This window comes from Pollicipes pollicipes, unplaced genomic scaffold, assembly GCF_011947565.3.
Source record: "Pollicipes pollicipes isolate AB1234 unplaced genomic scaffold, Ppol_2.1 Scaffold_4881;HRSCAF=5763_pilon_pilon_pilon, whole genome shotgun sequence".
NCBI lineage: Eukaryota > Metazoa > Arthropoda > Thecostraca > Pollicipedomorpha > Pollicipedidae > Pollicipes > Pollicipes pollicipes.
The window spans coordinates 21,227,369-21,238,932 of NW_023596576.1; the positions used below are offsets into that span (position 1 = coordinate 21,227,369).

Here is an 11,564-nt window from a genome sequence, read left to right on the forward strand (position 1 = left end):
TATCGTTCCGTTGGCCCCATACATTTCTTCTGGTTCTTGATGCGCAATATCGAGACCACGTCGCAGCAATGGCGCCGTCAGGCTGGGAGTGCTGCGCCTCTGAAGCGCTAGGAAGTTCGCTTTCGCAATTTTTAAAGTTCGAAGGTAACAAAATAAAGATGCACCTGTTTCATCATTATCAGCGATATTTGCATCCTGAAAGGCGATGTATGCCCAATGCTCTTTTGTGACGTAAGGTGCCTACGTCTTCCACCTACGCCGTAACTGACCTTAAGTCTGTCACAATCTTTCCGTGTCATAGAGTGATCAATCACAGCCAGGGTATGATTAAGGTTATGTAAGCTATGCTGCGGTTTCATCCGCTTATGAGCAGACCTGAATCCTTCCCTAAAATCTCTAGGATTTCATTTATAATGAATCTGCTTCCTCCGACTGCGTCACGCATTTTGAGTTAGTCATCCGCAAACCAAGCACACGAGGACGTGTTAAACGAGCTCGCCCGCCCCATCGCCAAACAGGGATAGTCCGCTGCGTACATTACGCGGTCATGCCAACCAAATACCTTTGTAAACACTTGGTCAAATTTGCACACGTCTGGGTGTAATACATGAACTTTCACGTGTCGCTGAATGTTGTGGCAGGTTTTAAAGTTAACTCGTTATAACTGTCCACGACTGATTGTCACCGACAGAACAGGATGTTCGTGCTGGTTGTCACCGACCGGTCAGGATGTCCACAACTGATTGTCACCGACAGGTCAGGATGTCTGCGCTGATTGTCACCGACAGGCCAGGATGTCTGCGCTGATTGTCACCGACAGGACAGGATGTCTGCGCTGACTGTCACCGACAGGACAGGATGTCTGCGCTGATTGTCACCGACAGGTCAGGATGTCCACGACTGATTGTCACCGACAGGTCAGGATGTCTGCGCTGATTGTCGCCGACAGGTCAGGATGTCTGCGCTGATTGTCACCGACAGGACAGGGTGTCTGCGCTGATTGTCACCGACAGGTCAGGATGTCTGCGCTGATTGTCACCGACAGGACAGGATGTCTGCGCTGACTGTCACCGACAGGACAGGATGTCTGCGCTGATTGTCACCGACAGGTCAGGATGTCCACGACTGATTGTCACCAACAGGTCAGGATGTCTGCGCTGATTGTCACCGACAGGACAGGATGTCTGCGCTGACTGTCACCGACAGGACAGGATGTCCGCGGAGCAACACTGATCTGGCGGCCAGTACTGATAAGCGAATAAGCACCTGCCTACGCTGCGAGTCTATAGGCGACGGCTGGCGGCCCACAGGGATGTATTTGCTGCGGCAACGTCTAGCGACGGCACGAGCGGAACATCCAACGTCGCCTTCGAAAGGTCGGCCGGGTCACCGGGCTACCCTCGGCCTCGCGATGACACCCCTGGGACCGAGTGTCCTGACAACACAAAAACATTCGGGCCCTCTGGCACGCCCTCCGGTGCCCCCTCTGATGAGGCCTCGTGGGTCACGGGCGGTTGGACGACGTCATATCCTGACCACACTCAAACAGCCACGTATGACGGCACATGCACCATCCTCGTCGCGTCCCCGTATGCTGAAGTCTCGCTGACCACCGACAGCTCGACAGCGCCATGGAACGGAACTGTACGTCGCACGTGCAGGCATACAGCGCGACAGCCCCTGGCAGTGGCGCCCTGGCAGTGGCGTCATGTGCGCCGCCTCCAGCTGGTACATATCACAAGTGAAGCGCAGCTTTCTGAGGAGCATCTGAGATCCTCAACCACCGGCACCACGCATCCGTCACATGACTGCGTCTGTTTAGGAGCACGCTACGCACTCAGTGCCAGAACGGTGGGCGCACAGCTAGCGAAACCGCTGCGGCCAGATGAGGCGCCACGAACCAACTGGCGGCTGAGCTATACCCGCCCCGTCGCATCATTGCAAGCCTTGCGCCCGGGCACAACCGTTTGCACATACCTGAGTGAAAACATACAAGTTCCAGACGGTGCACTCTGACGGTCGCCACTGGCACGCCAATCGGCGGACAAACACTGACGGCTATTGTCTTCTGCCTCCGAGTTACCATGGCGGCGGCGGCTTTTCTGCCGCGAAAATCGCGAGCTGGCCCTCCACATCGAACCGAATCGCACCACAGACATCGCGCCGAGATAAAACGGACAACATTCAGAACTAAAGAGGCGATCATGTCCGTCAGCACAACACATGATAACAATACGTCATGACAAACATCGCAGGTCTCGGTTCTGAAGGCGACTGAAAGTCCTCAACAGCATTATCGTATGGGCGGCATCCACACGTTGACTAAACAGTCGTCAAAACTTTCACCAGCAACCAACTGGCGCCCAAGAAGACGGCAGTCTCTGACCTGAGCTCATGGGACAAGGTATCTCAGGGACAATGGTTTGATCACGCGGAAAGCACGGGTCTCGTTGGGAACCGGCGTCGTCATGACACCAAGCTCGCTGGACCATACGACACGCACACGCACAGCCAGGTCCGTACACTGGCGGGCCGCGGCCCAGGCCGGCGGGTTTGACTGTCGCTCCGCCGGGAGGGCCACGCCGGCCGGGCGGCGTCTGCCGACGCAGCGACGACGCTCCGGCCCCGCTCACACGTAGAAGATAATCTCCGGGATCTGGCCGTCCTCCACGGACGTGCCGTTGTTGTTACCGGTCGGCGCCTCGAAGTGAAACGTTACCCTGCCGCCGCCGCTGGCGCACTCGACGGGCACGAGCCGCGAGCCGTGCGTGCCGTAGTACGAGTCGAGGCCCTGCGGGGAGCGGCGCGCGTCAGGTGTGCGCCGCTGCAGCATCAGCGGCCGGCCCGTCCACGGAGCGGGGCTGGCAGCGCTGGCCTCGGCTGAGCTGATGGCGGCGGCGGCGGCGACCGCGTCTGCGCTCGATCAAAATATAAATGACACACGTGTGACATCCCATGATAAAAAAATGTGATTTCATGGCCGAGCATTACTATTTTTGCTGGTATTCAAGAACCTTTGGTTCGGCCAGTCCTGGATAGTCCTTGACGGACAGATGGGACAATCAGGACAGGGGTGGTACAGCATGCATGAGGAATTTATGGCAATCCGTTACAGTAAGGCCACTCCTTTTTTACAGTTACAGTAAGTTAGTAAGTATGGCAACCCGTTACAGTAAGGCCACTCCATTCGTTCGAATCACTCCCCAATACAGTGCATACGTCTGAATAGAGCTGTATCGCATTACCGTCCAGATCCCACACATGAGGCACCGTAACGGCACCACCATTCAGGCATGAGCACGCTCGCGTCGACCATAAATGAAACGACAGCCTGACATCGCCAACTGCAGCGGCGCAATGTTACAGCCCTTGCTGCGCTCGCCATTGGTTAATTTCGACGGACATCACGGGTGGTCCACATAGTCACAACCTAGCCCCACGCCACCGTTCATACAGCCAACCGAACGCGTTCACGTCGCATTCACTCTTGCTCGCACGTACATATCGAGGTCGGTGCTGGACCTCCTGTTCCGTACTCTACATCGCACGCCACGCACGCCAGCGCACGGGTCGGTGCGATTCCGGAAGCCCCGCACCCTCCGCACATCGACACGGACGGGTTACCTTGAGCGTGACGGACGCGATGTACTGAACGCCCGGCTCGACCTCCAATGGGCCTCGAAACATGGCGCGGAAAGTGCTGTCCGATCCGTCGCTGTGCACGGGCACCTCGTGACTTGCCAGCACCTGCCGACGGGCGGCCACACTGGACCTGTCACGGGCACAGAGTACGGCACCGCCGCGCCACTGCCGAAATGCCACTACCCAAACACACTGAAAATAATGCCCTCTGGTGTGCATTCAGGTTATACCAGTTGCGGCTTAATTTACTAAGCCGGCCCCCAAATTCTCAGTGTGCGAATTTAAGAAAGATCTACACGTTTCTTCACCTACCAGTCATGGAACTCCGCCTTCTTAGCCATGGCGGGCCATTTTCAATATTGCTTTTGGCTTTGGGAGACCAGCATTCGGAGCGCCAATTCCGTTCGACTCCTTTAAACAGTTAAGCCCCTGACGACTGGCGAACGCTGTCAAACCATATGCAATCCCAATAATGGTGTTCAACTGTATACCACGCTGCAGGATATGACGTCACGGCCTCAGGTGCCGCCCTCTGAACCATGAGGGCGAAGCACCAATAGCCGGTGCCTCGAGGTACCCGGACACAGGTGAAACTATTTTTGGACATTATGAACAGTGGACAATATGGCACAGACCTGCCATTTCTTTCCGCACTTAGCTCTGAAAGCGCCCACGACACAAAACATGATGGAGCGTCGTCAACGGATCACAAGCATGGCCGGGGGTCGTCCTATTGGTAAGCACAATATCGACTCCTAGGACAGATTCCACTCACACCTGACAGATGCGGAGTAGCAAATCATGCAGTCACCGCAGCCCTGAACGTTTTCCCAGTAAACACGGCTCGGATGACGTCCCGCGACACTAGCTTTGCTGTCGGTCACAAACACGTTGAAGGGCGACGCTACTGTCCAGACATCGTGAAGAGAAAACGATACAAATTAGTTAATACCGGTATATCGGACTACAATTTCATGGGCGTTTTAGGAAGTGTCCGTCTTTGGGACAAATTCCAAAGGCATAGCGTAGTGAAACAAGACCAGCTACGTCTAAAAATAGCACGGGGAAGTTCCGCTGCAGTACCACCAATATGTAATACGGAGATTAATTTCTATTATCTCGAGTTCAGATTATTCGCTGTTAGCATTTCGTCACAGCAATATGCTGCATTCCTTCTTAGTAGCCCCAGAAGCCCCTTGGTAGGCCTACTCAGCGACAACTGCAATTGCTGCGACTGCCTTCGTCGTGATGACGGGGGGGGGGGGCAGAATCTGCTAAGGGCCGTCGGTAGCTTTTATGGCCTGGAGATGCCACTTCTGAGCTGTTATAACCGCACATTGCGGAGCTGTCAGCTTAAAAGTGGCACCTCTACTCGCACGCATGCCTTCAGCGCCAATGCACGCCTGTGATTGCAAAGTGGGTGGCGAAGGCCACTTACCGAGAACCGCATTGATCGAAGTTCGAACTAGTGCGTCATTATATACCATGCGATACTCTGTTTACGAAGCCAAGGTGCACTTCGAGAAGAGTCATGGGGCCGTAGGGAGAAATAAAACTCATAGTATAACGTTTCGTTTCGTTTAATTAGAGCCTGATATTTGTGCACCTTGTTACCTAAAGAGTGTTTCAAGCTTTCGTAGCACTTATAACGCGAGCATTTTTACGTATTGGTGTATTGCAATCATTACAGAACACAAACGCTGGCAAAAGCAAGGAGCATAAGATTCATGACTCCGATAGTGGCGAACAGGTGGTCCGTCGAGATTTTCCCGCCAGAGCAGCTACTTCAACTTGAAATTCTGAGCTATTCAGGACTTCGAGAAAACTCGTAATACCAATCAAATCGGCCACGTCTGATCCAACAGTGCGGAAAAAGTGCAAAAAAATGCGGCATACTCTTCTTCAAGACAGCACATTCGTGCTGATTAGCAGCCAGATGAAGCAGGTCCATCCAATCGTGCGGGAAATTAGCAAGCAGATCACGCTGCAGTTAGACCCATATTACGCCATTGTGAATCAAGCACGCGATATAAGGGAGCTTAAAATTGTCATATCCGAGTTGGCAGGACATATTGTCGTCCTGGGTTCGGACGGAACTGGAGTTACCACGGTTGAAAATGCAGTGGTATCTGCCGTTTACTGTCAGCAGTTAAATGGCAAGCTGCTGCATTGGTCTACGTGCCAACTCTATCCAAACGTGTTAAATTTGCGTGCGCTGTTTGCCTTGTTACTTGATGGTGTTACCGCACGTCCATGGCGGCCATATCGGTAAAAAGCCGAAGGAACATTCGCAGAAATAGCCGATGGTATCGCACGCCACCAGTCTGGTTTGGGCCGATTTGAATACATACCAGAGCATTGTGCATCAACTGGCGGCGAGCACCGCAAAAGAGCGCATTTTAGGTGATTTGACGCTCAGATAGCTACGGCTTTGAACATGGTCAGTTGACGGATACTGGCAACACGGCTTGTTCGCATGTTGATATATAACGACTGTGTGAAGCCACACATTTCAGGTACGCGTTCGCTGTATTATAAGATACGAAGTCCTTGTTTGTTCGTAAATTAAATGCTCCCGCGTTCTAAGCATGGCTCCAAAATCAATTCACGGCGTCCAGCTGGTGACGCACTGGTCTTTGTTCGCCCACAGCATAGGCAGACTAGTTATGTAAAATGGCTACTAGGCTACCCCGAAGCCATTTTCAGACCATGCCTGCTCTGACGCTGTCGAGGAGATCCAATCAGAAGCCCTTGCTAGCGTTGTTCCATGCCGAAATCCAGCATGTGAGGAGGCGCGGCCGAAGGAGTTGCCCGACATCACCCTCACGGCGTCAACCACGCCGGTCTCATCGATCGGTCGAAATATTACATAACCGAGCCGACATACACTGCCTCAGCGAAGCGTCACAGTTTGCTACGCGCGGGTTGAATGACACGCCCGTGCCTGGTCCACACGGACCGTCGAGCGATGAGTGCGGCTCGTCATGCAGGCGGCGTCTGCAGTGGTGGGACGGACGCGCGCCGCGGGGACGCGTGTGGACGCTGGCGGCGCACGCTCGAGCTTGGCTCAAAGCAGGCTTTCGTTTTCGATTGATACATTGTCGTGTTGATGTTACCGTTAGTTGGTTATCACCATCAACCCATGCGCGAGTGGACTTAAAGGGTCGGTAGTATGTCTGTTGACCGTTTCGTTTACAATACCACCGTATATCTTATCATGCACATGCGCATGCAAACCCACACACATACATGCATGCATGCATGCACGTAAACATATATGATATTGCATGCGTACCTACACATATGTACACAGACATGAATACAATCCAGACGAGGGAGCACGGTTAGCCAAATACTAAATTGGGTGTGGCATCCTGTAAACTCATAATCCACAAAGTATGTTCCCTAATTGGCAACCGGTCGCTACAGCGTCCCAACATTTTCATGTTTTGGCTTGGGCACAGACACTATGGGGGGAGGGGGGGGGGGGGGTCAGCACCAAACGGTTGCTGAAAAAAGCAAAAAGCAAAAGTGACGACGTTTCCGCCAGTTCTGCATCGATTGGCGCTGAAGGGTCACTTTTCTAATACTGCGCCTCGATGCGGAACAGCTAACGCCGAAACACTTCTACGGCGGACCTTGCGCGGAGGTGTCTGTCCGGTGGCAGGGCATGCACCCGCCTCCAGACTTTTCTCTTCACTCTGGATGATTTAAACATCAACATAGGCAGGGCTGTGGCGGCAGGCTTGCGAAGCGGACAGAGAATAGCTACGTCCGACGGGCGTGGCATTACCAGGGGCGGCTAACAACCTGAGCACATTTTTTCCCGGCAACAGCAGCCACACGGATAGATGAAGGGTGCGGTATGGCAGGTGAAGAAGCAGCAATACCAACTTTCGTATGAACTAGCCGTCGGCTTCGCCACACCACCTTTTCTCAGGATCCTTCAGCCGTGGCCACAAGTTAAGTGCGCTAGCGTATCATAGCGCCAACAGTTTACGTGTAATGGAATCACACTTAACCAACAACTGTGCGCGATGAAGTTCTTAGCTGGTCCCGCTGGCCGTCTTGAGGCCACTGGTTATGTCAGCTACCCGTACGGCGCTGGAGTTCGTGGACCAATTCAAGAGGTCGATGGCCTATGTGGCATTTTGAATTTGTCTTGATTGGACTGGAATGGATAGTTTTTTTTTCTGAACGCGTTCTTCGTCCGTTCAAAGTAAGTACTAAATCAATAAACCTAGCAGTGCAGGCTAAAAAGTTTGCCTCCTAAACATTTCAATTTTCTGAATTTCTTGAACTCAATTCTTCTCAAAGCTTTCTGGGTCGTTTCTAAAAAAACATACCTGGCGAACTTTCCCAAACAACTGGGCCCTCAATATACAACCACGGTACAGTTCACATATCACAGGGCCTGCTCAGGTCTGACCACGCCAACATCTGGACAGGTCCGGCCGCGGTCAGGTCACCTCGGGGCTGACAACGGCTGTGTCCCGGCATGGCCGCCGGACCCCCTGGGCGGGCCGCACACGCAGACCACGCCCAGTCTGGGTTCCCGGCGACGCCACTTCGGCAGACAACAACCAACACCCAGCCGCGCCGCACCTTGCTAACGACAGCGTGGTCACATACACAATCATACAAGCCCTCCAGCTCGTTGTTATTGCCAGGCCTCTTGAGCCTGTGCAAACAACATTCTTGGGCCTAGAGACCCCGACCTCAACACGGCCGACACATTGACCTAAGCGCGGCCGACACACTAAGCTCAGCACAGTCGACACACTGACCTCAGCACGGCCGACACATTGCGCTCAGAACGGCTAACACATTAACCTCAGCACGGCCGACACACTGAGCTCATCACGGCCGATACATTGACCTAAGCATGGCCGACACACTGAGCTCAGAACGGCTAACACACTGACCTCAGCACGGCCGACACACTGACGTCAGCACGGCCGGCGCACTGACCTCGGCACGGTTGATACACTGATCTCAGCACGGCCGACATACTGACCTCAGCACGGCCGACATTCTGACCTCAGCACGGCCGACATACTGACCTCAGCACGGCCGACTAACTGATCTCAGCACGGCCGACATTCTGACCTCAGCACGGCCGACATACTGACCTCAGCACGGCCGATTAACTGACCTCAGCACGGTCGACATTCTGATCTCAGCACGGCCGACATACTGACCTCAGCACGGCCGACCATACTGACCTCAGCACGGCCGATTAACTGACCTCAGCACGGTCGACATTCTGATCTCAGTACGGCCGACATTCTGACCTCAGCACGGTCGACATTCTGACCTCAGCACGGCCGACCATACTGACCTCGCCGGTTCGGACGTTGATCAGGCCTATGGCTACGTCGTGCTCGCTGGGCCCGTGGATAGCACCGTAGATGCCGAAGCCCACCACGAATATGCGTCGGTCCACCGAAAACCTGCGGGCGCACGGTGGATACAGCTTATCATGCGTCCCGCGTTGTACGCCGAACACAGCACCTGCGTCACTCCGCTCGACGTCCGCTGGGCGAGGGGGCCTAAGCGGTGCGTGTCGGAGCGTCTGACTCCGGAGATTAGCTGTTCAAGTAAGAGGATTGTCCCGTGGCAAGCAGGTAAGAATTTGCCACCTGATTCCTTCATTTCATCATATTTATCACCTTCATATTCCACATCCTTAAGCATGATACCAGCGCGCGAACATGCCACAAAATGTCAGGGTTTCTTTAACTTTCACTGGTCAGGAATGACTACAATTATAATTGGACTTCGGTAAGGTTCCTCCACTGCATACAGTAGATCGACAAATCTGCTCAGGAAAAAGTGCGAAGCATTGTAAAAAATAACAGCAACTCGGAGAGAACGCAGGACGGCTGTTCTAGTAACTTTTTCACCATGGCAGCACTGGGTACACCTGCATGATGGGCTCCGTGTCGGTGACTTTTTCATGGTACGGTTAAACTCATAACAATAAGAAGGCGCCCATTTAAAGGGGATGTTTCCCCTTTGATGACTTTGAAGCAAGCATCAGATATGATGAAAAAGCTCAGTTATGGCTATTGGTATACTTTTAAGTAGAAAAGACTGCTCTAAATAACACAGTGTCTTTGTCAAGCAAATATGCTCTTTGATACCTCATGCATTGATTGCGTTATCGTAACATGTACAACAAATTATTGAGAGCCGATTGACGGCCGTTATATTGGGACATAGTGCTCAGGAACGCCACATATGAACGACTCAACTAATATAGTTTTCTTGGCCTTGATCGCCGCGTGGCTCCCGAAAGGCAGGATTCAAATGGCATTACTATGACGTGACGTTTGACGTTTCTGTTAAGTACACGTGCTCATCGATAGCCTTTTTTGTTACATTATCGCAACTCGCACAACATTGTTCGAGAGCCGATTGACGGCCGTTACATCCTTCAAACAAAGCTCGTGAATGCCAGATATGAATGACTGGACAATCATGTGTCTTGGCCTTGATCGCCTCATGAAGAATGAAATGGCAGGATTTGAATGACGTTAGTTGTGGCGTCGTGGATGCCTGGGTGACCTCGAGATAGTCCTGTAGTCCTGATAGTCACCACATAGTCTGCACGTCTTGGTGGGCGTGTAGCTCGGAAATTAGAAAGGTCTTAAAAAGGGCAGGACAGTGAACTGCACCGAAGATCTTCGGGAAGGTCGTTTCAGTTCAAAATCCCATACAAATGTGGAACAGTCTCTTGAAGTGGAAAAGAGTGCCCTAGACAACACGGTTTCCCTATTTAGCAAACACGCTCCTCCAGATGTTATTGTGTAATCGCGCCATGGAACGTTTGTATGACGTTAGAGGTGCTATCGAACTGGCGATGAAAAATTGGCACCCTAGCACTCACTTGCAGTACTTCACCTCGCCGAGATACTGCGGCGGCGGTGCTCGGCGTGTTCGCCGAGGCAAATATCGTTACACGCTCGTGTTCTGGCCCTTTCTCGTGTTGTTCTTGCACATTTGTCCCGTGTGTTTAAGGTGTTTCCTTGCATTCACATACTCCGTTATGGAGCTGTTCTTAAGTCATTCGATTACAAGTCTTTCTTCGGTAAGATCTAGGATCTATGTTCAACTTCTTGCATTATGCAGCACACAACGTGAATCGTGCTTGAATCTTACACTGCCTGTACAGTAAAGATCGCGATCTAAATCGTAAGCTATATCCGAAAAAAATCCTCATGAATCCTCCTCCTCCTCCTCCTCATGTCCTCATGTCCTCATGAATACTAGACAAAACGGCTGGACAATTGTATTCTTCTTGGCGTTGAACGTCGCATGGCCAATAGCGTGACTTTAATTGAATGACGTTGCTGTGGCGTCATGAATGCCTGGGTGACCATGAAATAGTCTGCACGAAATAGTTTGCACATATTTGCGGGCGTGTAGCTACAGAGGTTATTAACTACAGAGGTTTAGATTATCTTGAGAAGAGCAAAACTGTGAACTGCACCGAATAATCTTCAAGATGGGTATTTTAAATAAAAATCCCAAACAGATGTGCGACACTCCTTTCAAGTAAACAAGACCATGCTATAACGTATAATGCTCTATGAGGATTGGCTTGCAGGTTACGTGAACTTGGGTAAACATGCACACATTTTTAAGGTAGCGTGACCAAAAGCATTCTTGAGCTGACTGACATCCGGATGTTTGTGTTACGTTAGATTTGTACGACTGATGTAACTTGCCACATTACCTGAGCTACAAAAACACATCACCCGATAATCCAGTAACGCGGCCAGAATCACGCTAGAAATGACGCTGGTGCCGCTGTAACCCCAGCGTGACCCCACGGTCCACCAGGGGAGGGGACGGTGTACAGGAGGCGGTCGGCTCACATGATGCGGTCGCTGGTGCCGCTGTAACCCCAGCGCGAC

The 11,564-nt window shown here is 52.3% G+C and overlaps 1 protein-coding gene across 1 annotated transcript in view; it reads right to left on the minus strand.

The window, feature by feature from the left end:
• Positions 1 to 567: 567 nt before the first annotated feature.
• Positions 568 to 11,564, minus strand: part of LOC119101113 (BTB/POZ domain-containing protein 2) — a gene marked incomplete in the record, with an annotated part of 43,554 nt that continues 32,557 nt past the window's right edge. The window contains 3 exon segments of the mRNA XM_037224384.1: positions 568 to 2,791; positions 3,625 to 3,747; positions 8,984 to 9,095. Of these exon segments, the coding sequence (XP_037080279.1) occupies positions 2,630 to 2,791; positions 3,625 to 3,747; positions 8,984 to 9,095 (397 nt within the window).